At 43.7% G+C, this 15892-nt stretch overlaps 2 protein-coding genes across 4 annotated transcripts in view; both read right to left on the bottom strand.

Annotated features, from left to right (window-relative positions):
* LOC310864877 (lissencephaly-1 homolog A-like) overlaps nucleotides 1-15892 on the bottom strand; it is a 296805-nt gene that overhangs the window by 65640 nt on the left and 215273 nt on the right. The window lies entirely within an intron of this gene.
* cluha (clustered mitochondria (cluA/CLU1) homolog a) overlaps nucleotides 1-15892 on the bottom strand; it is a 42871-nt gene that overhangs the window by 2888 nt on the left and 24091 nt on the right. For 2 of the 3 annotated variants that reach the window (XM_083773563.1, XM_083773564.1), the window contains exons 10-26: nucleotides 14963-15397; nucleotides 13831-14090; nucleotides 12451-12881; nucleotides 11405-11506; nucleotides 9642-9742; nucleotides 8579-8731; nucleotides 8396-8458; nucleotides 7750-7994; nucleotides 7178-7262; nucleotides 6214-6367; nucleotides 4784-4923; nucleotides 4346-4426; nucleotides 4107-4232; nucleotides 3715-3836; nucleotides 2836-2929; nucleotides 1604-1738; nucleotides 675-748 (exon numbers count right to left, since the gene is read on the bottom strand). In XM_083773563.1, coding sequence (XP_083629689.1) covers nucleotides 675-748; nucleotides 1604-1738; nucleotides 2836-2929; nucleotides 3715-3836; nucleotides 4107-4232; nucleotides 4346-4426; nucleotides 4784-4923; nucleotides 6214-6367; nucleotides 7178-7262; nucleotides 7750-7994; nucleotides 8396-8458; nucleotides 8579-8731; nucleotides 9642-9742; nucleotides 11405-11506; nucleotides 12451-12881; nucleotides 13831-14090; nucleotides 14963-15397 — 2801 coding nt within the window. The remainder of the gene's footprint in view (nucleotides 1-674; nucleotides 749-1603; nucleotides 1739-2835; nucleotides 2930-3714; nucleotides 3837-4106; nucleotides 4233-4345; nucleotides 4427-4783; nucleotides 4924-6213; nucleotides 6368-7177; nucleotides 7263-7749; nucleotides 7995-8395; nucleotides 8459-8578; nucleotides 8732-9641; nucleotides 9743-11404; nucleotides 11507-12450; nucleotides 12882-13830; nucleotides 14091-14962; nucleotides 15398-15892) is intronic. The other variant, XM_083773565.1, reaches the window with a different exon arrangement.

Genomic DNA, 15892 nt, shown 5'->3' with positions numbered 1-15892 from the left:
ACAGCAGGATGTTGTTTATTGATAAATTCCCAAATAGCACCCGACACTGGTGAATGTGTATTGTGTGTGGACGCGCGTCAACGCGGTCACCTGTAGGGATTTTGCAGACAACTGAAAAAATGTGTTTTAGCACTATTCTCAGCCACAACTGAAACACATTTTATTGACTAGCTTAACAATGATTAATTGCTTTTAACCGCGTTGAACCTGACCTATTTTGAGCATGTCATTAAAAGCTAAAATGTTGAAATAAAAGATTGTAATAGCAGATATACAAGCTCAGAGCTTGCAGGTACAACTATTGTCGTACAATATTGCATAGCCAGATGATCAGAGATCTCCGGCCTACTGATACGTGCCGGTCAGGTGACATCTAAATTCAGTGAATGGACAAAAAAAATTGTTGAAACCATTCGGAAAATTTACAAATATAATAATAATAGCATCATAGAACAAATGAAGGATTGGTTTTAAAAATAGTGGTCATAGGTTTTGTTAGCACTGGTTTAGTCCACCGTCAAGTGAGTCTAGACGGAGACTTTTGATCACTTTGTTGACAACGCAAGACTATTCAACAAAGTATATTGAAGTGGTTGATCATGATGCAGTGTTGGTTCATGGAAAATACAATTGGGAATATGTGGTTATTGACATTGAGCGTTTTCTCATTTTACCTGAGAGGTATGAAGATGATGCCATTGATGATGTTGAGCTGTTCAAGGACACTAGCCATGCTAGGAGCTGTGAACTGCAACACATGAAACTATGTCACAAACTAATTCAACATTTTGATTGTTACAATATATACACAAGTGCATATGAATAAAATGCTTTCGTTTTGGTTCCTCAAACAATAACAAATAAATAGTAAGAAAGAGAATAACTGCTTCACAAATCCACCAACCGTAACTCCATCGCATGATAGTGTTGCTTGGTTTGATGGATTGTAGATCTGTTCTACAGATCTACAAGTGACACCACCACACTACTGAATATAGCTTATAAAACCCAACCCTCCCCAAAACAATGAATCATTGCAAAACCCTGCAGGCTTAATCACAGTACCAAGGTATATTAAATGATATTCGAGACGGCAGATTCGTCCCATCATTGGAGCCAAACTGCACCCGGAAGTCAATGAGATCTTAGTGACCAGCTCATGAACAAACACTATTTCTGAATGATGGAGATCTTTTGTAAAGTAATCACTTCTGGCAAATAACAGAAGACATGAAACACATTATTGTCTGCTGTGTTGCTTTTCGATGTGTACACTGTGTAATTTTATAGAGGTATCTAAAAAAGCTAAAAGTATGTTTCTGAACGTGCCAAGTATCATGAGACTGCCCACCGTTTCCTGTCTGGCAGCCAAATCTCGCGAGAGCCCGGAACAGAAACGATACCTGCTGCCGTTTAAATCCTCAAATAAAATGCTTTTCGATGTGCACAGAGTACATCAACTGATTAGAACACAAACTGTGATACGTCTTCTTTTATATGCGTGAACCGATTATATGACAAAGCACAGTCAAGTGACCATGACACTTCCTTCTCTAATTTTCCTTGCACAGTACAAGGAAATGTCCAGATTATAAATGGTCACCTTAAGGGGCATGATGCTAGCATTGGAGCCGTTCTTGTAGATGTCATTCATGGTCCTCTGTAGAGCGACCGCCTGCTGGGTGAGGTACTTCAGGTACTCTGAGCTCTCCTTGGTCTTCTCATGGGCCTCGCCCACCTGAGGAGGGCAAAGCAACAATCTCATCAGCACATTTACTGTAATCATGGATTAAGAAAATGTTAAATCTCACGATTGAAAAAGCGTGTCCTTTCCTAATGTGCGATTTGTGAAACCATGTGAAAGTATCACCCCAGACAGGTAGTGATGTTTCCTAAACAATTAACTTGATGTGTAAAATCAAAATGATTACATTTTAGTAATATTGTCCCTTGCTCAGCCTGCTGTTCTACATCTGTGTGTAATGGACTGAAACCTGTTCAACCCACATTCATAATGACATAAACCAGGCAAACTGTTCTTGCCCACGATCACTGACTCGTCCGCTTTCCAAGGCTGGTGTAAGACAGTCAAAAGGTCCTTTCAGATGGGCAGCGATTAACGTGCCTATTAATTCATTTTCAATGAGAGGCCTGTGTTTTTTTTGTACGTAGTTGAGGGTCGACAACGCAAGCGTATTTAGGTGGGCGCAGTCCCGTGATTTGACTTGCGTGTGCTGGTTACGTGCACACGCCTGTGCCTGTGCACACGCCGTGTGCTTGTTACGTGCACACGCCTGTGCCTGTGCACACGCCGTGTGCTTGTTACGTGCACACGCCTGTGCCTGTGCACACGCCGTGTGCTTGTTACGTGCACACGCCTGCGACTGACTAGACCTGGATTGTGTTGAGTTGTTGTGCTTGCGTTGTCGTGGCCCTCATGAGCAGACCTGTCGTTGATCCAGGCGACGTCTGCGTCACACACTACTGCCCATCTGAAAAGACCTAAAATCACCATTGCTTTAACCCATTCTGAACGTGCACCCATTTTGGTGTCAGCAGCATCACGTTATGCTTTAGCTATTGAAAAATAGCAGATCTACAAGCTCATATCGCGCCACCGAGTGGCGCGATACGAGCTTGTAGGTCTGCTATTTTTGAAAAATCGAAGAGCAACTGACATTTCTAGAATCTGATCTCAGGTCAGAATGGGTTCATCAGACCAGTGTGTGTCCAGTGGAAAACCTCGTATGAATCTGATCTCAGGTCAGAATGGGTTAATGTCATATTTTAAGGTTACTAATTAGAGTAAATGTAATAATAATTTACAAGTTTTACCTGATTTTTGTAAATGGTGTAGCCCTCTTTTTCATGCTGCAGTGCAGATCGGAATTCAGCCTTGCTCTCATAAACCCTGGCAACCAAATGATGACTGCAAAACAAACAAATTGACACTTGTGATGCTCAATCTTCATGCAAATCGCTGTCTTAAACCATTTAAAAAAGGACAATTCCGCAGGAGCTGTTTGTTTACTCAATTCTGTTGATAATCTGAACCACTGTTCTTGAAGTGGTCCTTTAAGAAAGTCGTCGGATCTGGTTGATGCGGAAGCCACAGAACTATTCATTCATTCAAGAGGAGATCTACCGTTTGACCCGCACGGAGGGAAAATCCGATAGATCGGTATGTAATGCGTATTTTTGCTTTTCCCAGTGATCAATGGATACGTGTCATCATCTTAACCCATTTTGGGAGGGAACCCCTTTTGGTGTTAGCATTATGTTACGCTTTAGCTATTGAAAAATAGCAGATCTACAAGCTCATAGCTCAAGCTACGAGCTTGTAGGAACGAAGACATAGAAACATAGCTTTTTCAGAAAACTGTCAGGATGTAGAAGACATTTTTAGAATCTGATCTCAGGTAAAAATGGGTTAAGGTGGCCCAGGCCGTAGCGTAACGGTCTGGGCACCGGACTGGTGATCCAGTCGCAGTGTGCCGCGGGTTCGACTCCCGGACCTGACACGGCCTTTACCGCATGTCATCCCCCCATCTCTCTCCCGTTTCCTGTCAGCCTACTGTCTGTCCCTTCAAAAATCAATAAAAGGCGTAAGCTGCAAAAAAAATATCTTACAAAAAAATAAAAAAAATGGGTTAAGGTAAAAATAAAATGGCTTGTCCGGCATTGGCCTTTAAATAACAATGAGTCTCTCCCCACCTGAGGGCCACCTTGAGGGAACGGGCTCCGTGGTATTTTGTGTTGATAGCCAAGGAGTTCTCCAGGAACCTCAGAGATAAGTCATACTCCATGACTCCATGCAGTACCAGGCCAATGTTACTCTGTGATAAGAGAGGAGAATACTCATCACTGCCATTCCTACCTAATGACCACAGTATTCCTTTTCCATTTTGAACATTATAAATATTTGTGAATTCTTGTTCTACAAATACAAATGCCACCAAATGGGGGTTCATGGAATTAATGCATATGAAACCGGGGGTCCTTGAAATGAAAATGGTTGAGCTACGGCATACGTATCTTTTCAAATATCATTATTATTTTACATGTAAATGTTTTGAGAACTGCTGTGTAGCAGAGTTCCTACTCACATCGAGCAGGGCCATCTCTGGGTGGTCTTCTCCACACACCAGCAGCATGAGATACCGCGCACGGTACAGCAGTTTAAGGGCAGTGGACAGCTGGCCATTGGCGAAGCAGTACAGTGCCAAGTGCATCTGGAAAGCAGATGGAACGTACATTCATTCATTCATTCTTCGGAGGCAGGTTCAACACCGTTAGCATGAAGTTGAAATGAACAGTTCCAACAGAGTACGAGAACAGAACTTACATATTCTTGAATGGTGTTGGGGTGCTCAATGCCCAGCACCCTCTCACTCATCAGAGCAGCCTTTTGCTGGTTGCTGAGAGCCTGGAATTAAAAACACAACCTTTGTCCCCAACTCAAAATGATATAAGAGTCCAACTTAACACTTGATGTGGAGATCAAAACTTTGTTAGATGATTCATCATTATTTTATCCATGCAAGTCTTATTTACTCTAGATATAAGATATAACTTAAATTCTACCAAAAATACTAGTACATAACTTTCAATAGCCAGTAGTCATTGTGAAATCAACATTAGAAATATTCACAATTTTAACCATTTATCAATGATAATCTAATAGATTAGTTGAGAAATTCCAATCATTCTTAATCAACCAAGAATGTCTTTAGTCGAAGACGGCCCTACTTGACAGGTGTGGGTGTCCTAATGACAGTCCTACCTCAGGGTGGTCTCCCATGATGTAATTAAGGCGCGCCAGCAGACGCAGACAGGCACAGATCTCCACGTGCATGGCTCCGTACACGTTGTTGAACAGATTAAGGGCCTCATTGATCAGCTCAGCGCCTTCCTTCAGGAAACCTGCAAACCATTGCATGATCGTTAAGCACTCACAGGAGAAACAGATTAAACGGAGCAAGTGACATAAGGTGCTACGTAGCTCTCCAAACTACTACAGACTGGCAGTCGAATGAAGGCGGGAGCTTGCAGACAGTTGGAAGGTGTGAAATAAAGTTGCTGAATGCACCTGAGAGCTGTTCCCAAATTGCATCGTTCCCAAGTAGGCCGGTGTCCGACGGGCACAGGTCTAGTGTAATGTTAATTAAAACAATAAACAGCGCAATGCACACACACACGGGCCATATCATTTTAATCTAGCCATTTATTGTCTCCACCAGGCCGAAGGCATGGGGGGAGAGTATGTTTTGCACTCCGTCCGTCCGTCCGTGTGTGTGTGTGTGTCCCCGTCCGTCCGTGAGGAGCTAATCTCGGCCACCGTTAACCCGGTCGATGCCAAATTTTGCACACACTCCCTGGATGCCAACGATGAACCTCTGCCCCAAAATTTCCAGAACGGCCTGTTATAGCGCCACCAGGAGGCCGCTTTGTGCAAAACAAGTTTTTGCACAGTACACCTACAGATTTTGTCCAAACATCGCGCAAATTGGTACACAGTCTCTCTAGAGCCATTCAACGAAACGGGTCTTTCAGATTTCTCAGACTCCATCCTGATTGGGTAAGATTGGCTTCCAAAGTTCACAGGAGTGCTCAGTTTCAAACAAAATGCTGCAAATCATGAGCACATCGCGTGATTTCCGTGAAATTGTGCACACACATTCCCACTAGGCCGAGGACGAAATGCCACATGAACAATTTCAACTCAGCCTCAAGGTGGCGCTATAACTGGCCGAAAAGTGTTTTTACCTCTAATTTACTTTTGTTGCCCTTTTATCCAACCACCAGATGAAGACAAGCTGCAATGTCCTACATTCCTATCCTGGTGGAGACCTGTGCCCAGAAGGGCACTTTTTCTAGTTATATTATGTTGATCATTAGTTGGAATGATTAGGAGAAAATGGAAGCCACTCGTTTCTGTTTGAGTAGCCTACTCACCACACAAGCCTTGTGCATCCATGAAGTATTCAGACATTTCATCATCATAGACTTATCAACCAACCAACCAGAGAGCTCTACCTCCCCTCCACCAGCCCGTTGCTATCCGACAGTCAGCTCGGTCACCATTCAACGTTTCCCTACAAGTTCCGACCCGACCATCAATTCAACACCGCCAGCTGTGCAGTGGAGAGCCATCTTTACAATACTGCTCTACATAAAAGTATGAGCCATTCAAGACATGTGCATTCTTATCACCTTGTTGCACCTTGGCCTGCCCACTCTGGAAGAAGTGGAAGGCGTCAGAGGCTTTGGGATTCACGTGCTTGACGACAGGGAATATGTTCAGGATGTCCTCCTCCGTTAACGCAGGCTTGTGACGGCTGTCAAAGTTGTACTCCTTGATCAGAATCTGACAACGGGATGGAGAAAAAACATCATCACAAAAGGAGAGGAAAGACCATCATGCATCACAATGACCGTGTATATCGTTGCAGTCGGGCAGAAACCTCATCTCCATATTTTGAAAAGGTAGCGTAAGTGACATTCCTTTCTTAAAATAAGTTAAATTATGATAGTAATCATTGCTATAGAGTTTGTTCAGTCTCTCCAGCTTTTTTTCAAATCAGTATACCAATTTCATCCAAACAGGAGAGAGAACTCTACAGGATAAACAAATGCAATTTGAATTGATGAAAGAAATTGGAAGTGGAGCATGTGAGCGGAGCTGGATGATCTTTAATGTAGTGGGTTCGGGAGCAGGTTTATAAAAAGATAGGAGCAAATCATGCCCAGTCACAGCGCACGGACAGACACAAAGACATCCTTTACACAGTACACAGTAGTACACAGCGCACATCAAGATTTCATTAAAATTTCTCTGTAATGTTTATAAATACCATATGTCAGTTTAGTTATATCACGAGCTGTACAAAAGGATACAGACACATTTGCCAAAATATGTTTCGGACAAGCATGTTTTAGTTTTTGCTGCCGAGCAAACTGGTCTGAGCGGAGCGAGAGGTGTGCAAATCGAGGTGAGCGGTGGAGCGGCAGGGGAATCAACATGATTGGATAGAGTGACAACATCCACCTGGAGGGAGGAGCGGCATTTCCCCCCCGCTCCACTCCGCTCACATGCTCAGAACTGGAACAAGATAAATGGGTACTCTCTCCCCGATTGGTTGAAAATGTGCAAACAGCATGGATACAGTGTGGTTACCTGGATACCAGCTTTGATGGATATTTCTCTGAGTACAGTGGTCTTCTGAAGGCCATATTTCTCCACTGCCTGATCCACACTTTCACTGTAGAGGAAAGAGAGTGAGTTTGTTGTCACTTACAGTATACCATGTAAAAACAACTGTGCATTTTAAAGATGGCATGCAGAGTATAGAGGTTGCTAGGTGCCATATTAAATAGTCATAGCACCAGCTATGCTGCATCATAATCCTACCATGCTGACTTCCAAAACGTACTTTTCAGGATTCAAAAGTAGCAGATCCACAAGCTCAATGTCACTATGTGCCACGTTTTGAGCTTGAGGATCTTCTACTTTTGATGCTTTTGTGTGACGCAGTAGTATGATCTAGTAAGGCAATAATGTATGATGATCTACGAGCTGATCTACTAGCCACCAACGAAGATCAGCTATTTTTGTCAAAGACATTTTGTGTAGATGGAAGAAAAGGACAGGAGCTAGTATAGAATGTTGCGGTCATTCATTCATTCATTATAGAGCCCTTTTAAGTGGTTAAAACTGTTGTGTAGCTTTTAACAGACTCAGGGGTTTACCATTGCAGTTGGAAGTGATAATAGCTCTGGGACTCAGAGACGATGTTCTTCCACAGCTCACTGGGCGTCAGGCTGGCCCATGCCGTGTTGTCGCCGCCGCCTGGGACCCGGTTGCGACGCTTGCGGTTCTTGCGGCGTGACACCAGCTCGTCTGGTGGCAGGTGGGCCACGGCGTCGGGGAAGGAGCTCAGGAAGCAGTTGAGGAAATGGCTGACGGCTGCAGAGAGCGCAGACAACTCCACCCCCTTGAAACACACAGACGTAACGTTAAGTGAAATGTAGAACGGTTTAAAGAAGAAAATAAATCTCAAGTCCCAATCTGTGATTTGTTAAACTGAGTTTTCCACACTAGAGACATTTCTTACACAAGTAGTACACCATGTAGCTTCTGAACTATAGCTAGTTTAACTAATTCAAACACTCTAATCTAATCTATTGCTAGTTTGAACACTTCAATTAGCCTTTCATCCTAAAATAACTAATAACCATAAATCGGCACAGACACATTTTGAACTCAGATAGGCTATTTTCAGTGGAAGACTTCTGTGGAATCCAAATAACTTAATCCATGAGCTCACGAACACACACAAACACAAATGCGCACACACGCACACAAAATGAAAGCACTGATCCAAATGGCACAAACCTGGAGGTATGTCTTGAAGATATGTTTTGCACATCTGGTGATGAGCTCAGTGACTCCTATTCTCTAGAGGCACCGAATTGGAGAAAGAAAAGGACATTAATATAAAAAAAATAATACAAAATTGCTGTTCCCTTGCATTACTGCAGAGCATTTCCTTTGCCTCCAGTCCAAATTGGTACTTACATAGAAGTGCTCCAACTGGGTCCTGGCTGGGGTCTTGTCCACAAACTCTAGGATGGTGCCCAGATAGCGGACATTGATTCCCCGCTGGTGCAGGGCCTCTGTGAGAGTACTGCCGTCCATGGGCAATGCACTGTGGTCTAAACAGTCCTTCACCTGGACAGTACAGCACAAAGACACCCACAAATTAACCCATTCTGACCTGAGATCAGATTCATACGAGGTTTCCACTGGACACACACTGGTCTGATGAACCCATTCTGACCTGAGATCAGATTCTAAAAATGTCAGTCGTTCTTCGATATTTAAAAAAATAGCAGACCTACAAGCTCGTATCGCGCCACTCGGTGGCGCGATATGAGCTTGTAGATCTGCTATTTTTAAATAGCTAAAGCATAACATGATGCCAACACCAAAACGGGTGCCCGTTCAGAATGGGTTAATCTACAGTAAAATTATGTGACTTCAATATCAGGAAATATTTGATTTTTTTTTTATATATATGCAATTTGCATGTAATGATACATGAGACTGATGTAAAAATAATTATACCAGTTAGGGTGTTGTTGGTACAACTCCTTGAAACATTGTGGTAAAATCACATGGTTTTATATTATCCCATTCTTATTCTTATTATCCCACCTGAGATCAGATTCTAAAAATGTCTTCAACATCCTGACAGTATTCTGAGAAAGCTATGTTCTATGTCAGTCGTTTTTTTTTTAAATAGCAGACCTACAAACTCGTAGCGCGACACTCGGAGGTGCGCTATGAGCTTGTAGATCTGCCATTTTTTAATAGCTAAAGCATAACATAATGCTAACACCAAAAGGGGTTCCAGCCCAGAATGGTTATATAACATGGTTGCCATTGGCCAGTTAGCAGCCAAATTCAACCACAATTTTAACCCAAAATGTTGTGTTGCTAAGCAAAATCTAGCATAGTAGGCTGTCAGAATTATGCAACAGGTACGTCAATGCGCAATTAGACTGTGTCATGCAATATGAACCCATGTAAAATCACAATAACATGCAACATGTAGTAGTGGAAGTGCTCTGCCACTGACCAATGAGGGGATCTGGCAGGACACCAAGAAAGCAGCAGCATCCTTCAACAGCTGTTTCTGTTTGAGAATGTCTTCAGCACCGTCTTCTGGGAAACGCACTCCTGAGACACACACACAAAGCACTCAAAGGTCATCTCTTCTCTGAGGAGCAAATCATTTTATCCTCTCTCAAGCATTCTAATTATACATAAAATAAACTACGGTACACAAGAGCTGTAGGGAGCATTATTACCAAAAACATATGGTTGACAGTTTTCTGAAAAAGCTATGTTTCTGTCAGTCGTTCTTCGATTTTTCAAAAATAGCAGACCTACAAGCTCGTAGCGCGCCACTCGGTGGCGCGCTATGAGCTTGCTAACACCAACAGGGGTTCCCGCCCAAAATGGGTTAAAGTAAACCAATGGCGTTTACAGGGATAAAGCAAAAATGAATCTAACAATTTAACATTTTTGTCCCAATCTGTGATTTGTGCGTGAAACTGTGTGAAAGGAGTCCTCCACACTCCACCACTGTTTCCTACATGATAAAAGCACAACATGTAGAATTAAGTTGAGGTATTATCATTCTAATTTCTAAACCTACATGCTCTTGCTATACAGCTTTAACCTTGCTTTTATGAAAGACCATTATGGTTTTTATGGAAGGTGCTTTAAGCCATTCTGACCGGGCACCCATTTTGGTGTCGGCATCATGTCATGCTTTAGCTATTGAAAAATAGCAGATCTACAAGCTCATATCGCGCCACCGAGTGGCGCGATACGAGCTTGTAGGTCTGCTATTTTTGAAAAATCGAAGACACTTTTAGAATCTGATCTCAGGTCAGAATGGGTTAATAATGAAACTGTCAGGATGTAATAGACACTTTTAGAATCTGATCTCAGGTCAGAATGGGTTAAGCAATTACATTGCTAGTTTGACACATTCTAAACACTTTCATTTTATGAAAATGAAATGTGTCATGGCAACTAAGAAGTATAATCCATGTATAGTTTCATTATATAGATATTCCACTGTTACTTTCTTAGCTTACGCATGTTTCATGATATTGATAAATGCTTTTATGTGATGTATTCCCATGCTTTTGTTCTTGCTTAAATGTAAGTCGCTCTGGATTAAGAGCGTCTGCTAAATGCCTAAATTGTAAATTGTAAATGTGTTTACATTATGGTGCATGCAGCGAGAGCAGAGCTTCTGTGGAGTTCTGTGGAGGTTAGGCACAGAGCTCAGGGATCCTCTCCAAAAAAACATTTAACTCTGCAGAGGGCCTCTGCAAAAAAACATTTAACTCTGCAGAGGGCCTCTGCAAAAAAACATTTAACTCTGCAGAGGGCCTCTGCAAATCCAGTCCGCAGTCCCTCCAGAGGTTATGAGCGGCTAACCGTACAGCGAAATACACTCCAGCCTGCTTACCGTCACAAATCTAGAAACGCTCCATTTGTCATATACTGTACCACTAAGGCTTTGGTCAGACGACAGGAAAATGTGATTAGTTTCTCAAACCTGATCTTTAGGACGGACTGTCTCCACACAAGTGCAAGTGCTCAGATTTAATTTGTGTATTCACTCTCCGAAAATACCTGATCTACAAGCTTCTACGCATCTACGCATCGCTCCGGCTATATTTGGTTGAGCAACAACATAGAACAGACTTCAGTGTCCCAAGTGTCCAGACTGAGAAACGTCTTTAGAAATCAAATCTGAACACATTTTAAACCACAGGAAGGAATGTGGTTTGAATCTGATTCCCCATTGGTGGTTTGTACCTGGGGAGAAGATGTCGGGGTTGAAACGGATGTCAAATGAAGTGCTGCTGATGGAGCCCACGGCCTTGCAGGCGTTGAGGACCACCTCACGACTCTTGGGGTCTGGATAGGATACCATGAGAATCAGTACAAGGAAAGTTAATGGTGGTAATTTAAACCAAAACGTGTATGAATTGATGACTTCTGCAAAGAAAAACAAAACAAAACCCAAAACCCCCCAGAAAAAAACCAACCACCACCACAATGCTGTTTAACACAAACTTGCATAAAACCACGTTTAGAAATTAGGTTGGCATCGTTTACTTTGAACAAGCAGATTACGGAGGTTTAGGGTCAGCTGGGTGCGTGGCATGCAGATCATCAAATATCAAGGATTATTTTCCATCAAAGCAACATAAGTCAAGGGAGTATTATTGTGTTTAAAAAACTCGGGACCAGTTCATGCACACTCCCAGTCCCTTCGTGGGCTGAGGACGGCGCAGGAACAGCTAACAAGGTTGATAGTTCTTCATACAGAAGTACCAACAATCTACCACATGATAAAATACAGTCTATTAGACATGTACCCACTATCTACCATCAGACACACCTTTCATTTAACCACTTTCAACCTAACTTTAAAAAAATTGCAGACCTACAAGCTCACAATCTGTCACAATTTGATGCGTTATAAGCTTGTAGATCGGATTTTGATTGTAGATCGGCTATAGGTGTACCTACACATCCATTAGTAATTTGCAGCTATGTTGCTTACGGCACATCACAGTCTACTAGGAGGTCAGTTTAAAGGAACAGTGTACCATACGCTGCGGAAGGCAGGCACTGGCTACAACGCTTCTGATGCAGATGGTGTGACTGTACCATTATGCAGCTTGCCATGTTTTTACCGTGCTGTCATTTAAAAAATCAGAACCAGAACACAGACTACAAACAGTTGAATCTATATTACTTTACTACATGCTACTACTTATCCACCAAGGTAGCTGTCCCCGTTTGGTCCCAGCCCTCCACTAGCAAGGGAAGCCGTTTGGTTCAGTTTGACGTACCAATACCAGATCCATCTTCGGCAACTAAGGACTCCGCCAGCTGTTTGGCCTGGGCTAACCCTGGGATATTTTCCTCAGCCTCCTTACCCTCCAGTGGGCTCACACACCCCCCGTTCTGAGTAACCGCAGCAGGGGCCTCCGAGGGCCCATTGGTGGCCGGCTTGGGGGACACTTCTTCTGCAGGTGTCGCACCATCGACAGCCTTGTCCATTTCCGCGGGGGTCTCGGTGACGGCGGTCTCTTTGTTGGCTACGGTCGTTGTTGGGGCTTCATCGGCGTTGCTCTCGGTCAGAGTATCCGTGGATGATTCAGAGTTTTCGGTGGAGCAGTCTGACGTTTCTGTGATGGGAAGAAGGGTGGCCGTCTTCATTTCCTTGTTGGCCTTCTGCTGCATGAGCTGGAGCGCTGCCATCTTCATGAACAGCAGGTATCTGGAATTGGAGCGAAAACACAAGTCAATCGGCACACCTTTTAACCAATTCTGACCTGAGATCAGATTCATACGAGGTTTCCGCCGGACACACACTGGTCTGATGAACCCATTCTGACCTGAGATCAGATTCTAAAAATGTCAGTCGTTCTTCGATTTTTCAAAAAATAGCAGACCTACAAGCTCGTATCGCGCCACTCGGTGGCGCGATATGAGCTTGTAGATCTGCTATTTTTCAATAGCTAAAGCACAACATGATGCCGACACCAAAATGGGTGCCCGGTCAGAATGGGTTAAAATGAGTGGATGTATCGAGTTCTCACACAGAAGATCCTGTGATGCTGAACATGGTTATTCGTTTTTAAATATTAATTTGTTTTAGTCTTCATTTAGTTTTTCATTTTGGGGTTTGGTTCCAGGTTAGTTTTACGAGTAGTTTTAGTTTTGTTTTAGCCTTAGTTTTTCTGGTATTATGACAAAAGGCTCGACTTATAGAAGTTGGAAAAGGTAGGATTAAAGAACAGTGACAAACTAAAACGAAGATGATCATTTATTTTAGCTTCAGAAAGATAAGTTTCCTCTTTTTCTATGATGCAAGAAAGATGTATTTCCAATATAGCGCCGTCCATGGCAGCTGTGGTAACTGCATTTGTAACTGTATTCTGCTGTTCACCGTAACAAATTCCTAACATGTTTTACATGTATGGCAATAAAGGCTTCTGATTCTGATTCTGATCTCTTTTGAATGAGTAATGTCTATACTAACCCTCAGACACACACTGTACTGTACCTGTGTTCTATCAAACCCTCAGACACACACTGTACTGTACCTGTGTTCTATCAAACCCTCAGACACACACTGTACTGTACCTGTGTTCTATAAAACCCTCAGACACCCACTGTACTGTACCTGTGTTCTATCAAACCCTCAGACACCCACTGTACTGTACCTGTGTTCAACGAAGGCCTCGATGAGCTCCTGGCGCAGACAGGCCAGACGGTGACGGTGCTGACGGGGGAAGCCCTGGCGCTGGCACTCTGGAGGAAGCTCCTCCCCCTCCACGGGCAGGAAGTTCAGGTCCGGGGGGAAGGTACGCAGGAGGTCCAGGATGTAGTGACGGCCATCGTTGCCAATGATGCCTTTACACTCCACTGAGGAGCACAGGTCCACAGACTCCTCCTTCTCGTTCAACACGCCATGTCTCTGGACCTGTGGACATGGAACAGTACACAGCAGACAATACAACAGTCAGGTACAGGAGACTCTGTCTTTCATTTTTTTGTATTTCCACTTCTGCTAAGCACCAAGCTAAATATGCTTAGATGATTTTTATTTATATTGCACGACTGTAAAGACGAAACGGAGGTGAGGAGGCTTTATATTTTACTCATGATCAGAGCTTCCGTGCTCTAGACTGTAGGACCAGAAGCATTTGGAAATTGTGGGAGGCAACAGTCTGGCCATGCGAGTCTAATCTCTAATCAACTGCAACAGTAGTATGTAATGGTACGACCGTACGACCTCGCCGATTACGTTGCGAACACAGATGCGCCAGAACCCACAACTGTCTACTTAAACCCTATATATTTTATTGTACGTCAAATAAGAGAAAATAGCTAGAAAATATAAGCTCACGTGTTGCGAGCATGTAGATCAGCAAATTTGGCAGAATGTCCACCGGTAGACCCGGCCTAGGGCCTTTTCACAGCAGCCATAATTAACAAATAGCTGTGTATAGTCACGTTTCCGTACAGGTGTTAAGGCTCTGTTCAAATTATGTGTAGCAGAGTCTTTACAATGAGCCAACATGCACAATAACAGCCATCCTGACTCCCTTTGACCTAAACGGAACAATACCTGGACGGGGACCGATATATGCTATGCAACAAGAACCCCAAAAGGGGTTCCCATCCTGAATGGGCTAATTAGCGTAATTGGTAACACTCCTTATTGGGTCACAACGCAACGTGCTGCGATCGATAATATTTTTAAATTTCTGCCCAAAATAGGGATCACCAGGTTGAACGTTGTTAAAAAAAGGTTACTTGGAATAAATGTGTCAAGTGTTTTGCTCTCCTGACCTTCAGGGGTCTGCTGGTCTTCTCCAGCAGCTCCAGGTACTTGCTGTGCGACACCACCGTCTTGCCGAAGTCAATGGAGCCGTAGATGACGCTCTGCTCCTGCTCGCGCTCCAGGATGCCCGGGATGATGGACTGAGCCGTGACCCGGTAGCCGCGGTAGTCCACCACCACCGTGCCCAGTGTGTAGAGGCCCTCCACGTCCACGGCCCCGTAGGCCCGCACGCCGTTCAGGTCGTTGGTGGGCGCGGCGTGGGCCGCGGCGTCGCCGCCCAACTCGCGGTAGTGGTCGCGCACGTCGAAGCCCAGGCTGAAGAAGATGTTGTTCCAGATGAACATCTGCATGCGCGTCTCCTCGCCAGGGTTGATGGCCATCACGTTGCCGTCGATCACCGCCATGGCGCCGCGCGTGGCGGCCGCAGCAAAGTCACTGTGGACCTGCAAGGTGGAATAAGTGGCAAATAGAAATACTAAAGAAGGTATGGAAGTTTGAAGGAGGTGGAGGGATATAATCAAACTATTTAGGTGAGAAATATGCCATGCAGTTACTAGTCTGGAACAGCTACCGTGATTCTAGGGTCTACAATACTGACGTCAGCAAATTTGGAGCGACGCCCGTCTGCATTGTAGTTCACCTCCACGGCTCGTTTCCCCAGGATTTTCTTTTTGAGCCGAATATGAACAAAAATACAAGCCTGGGTACCGAGGCTATGCAGTTACTGAATATTGATTTTATTTTATCTAGTATAAAAGTTTGTTATCAAAATTTGGGAGATTCCATGCAGCATAGTGGAGTGGATCGTGACACAGTGACCATTCTCTCCGACGTCACATTTTACTATCCTCTCAGCTTGCTTGTAACCTCAATGGAGGCGATACCAAAAAAGTACCAGGTACTATTTTTACCAAATGGAAGATCAAAAGCATCAATTT

The sequence above is a fragment of the Protomyctophum parallelum genome (genome assembly GCF_964188405.1).
Source record: "Protomyctophum parallelum genome assembly, chromosome: 9".
Lineage (NCBI taxonomy): Eukaryota > Metazoa > Chordata > Actinopteri > Myctophiformes > Myctophidae > Protomyctophum > Protomyctophum parallelum.
The sequence above is the reverse complement of the archived record's forward strand: the minus strand, read 5'-3'. Positions and strand labels throughout refer to the sequence as shown.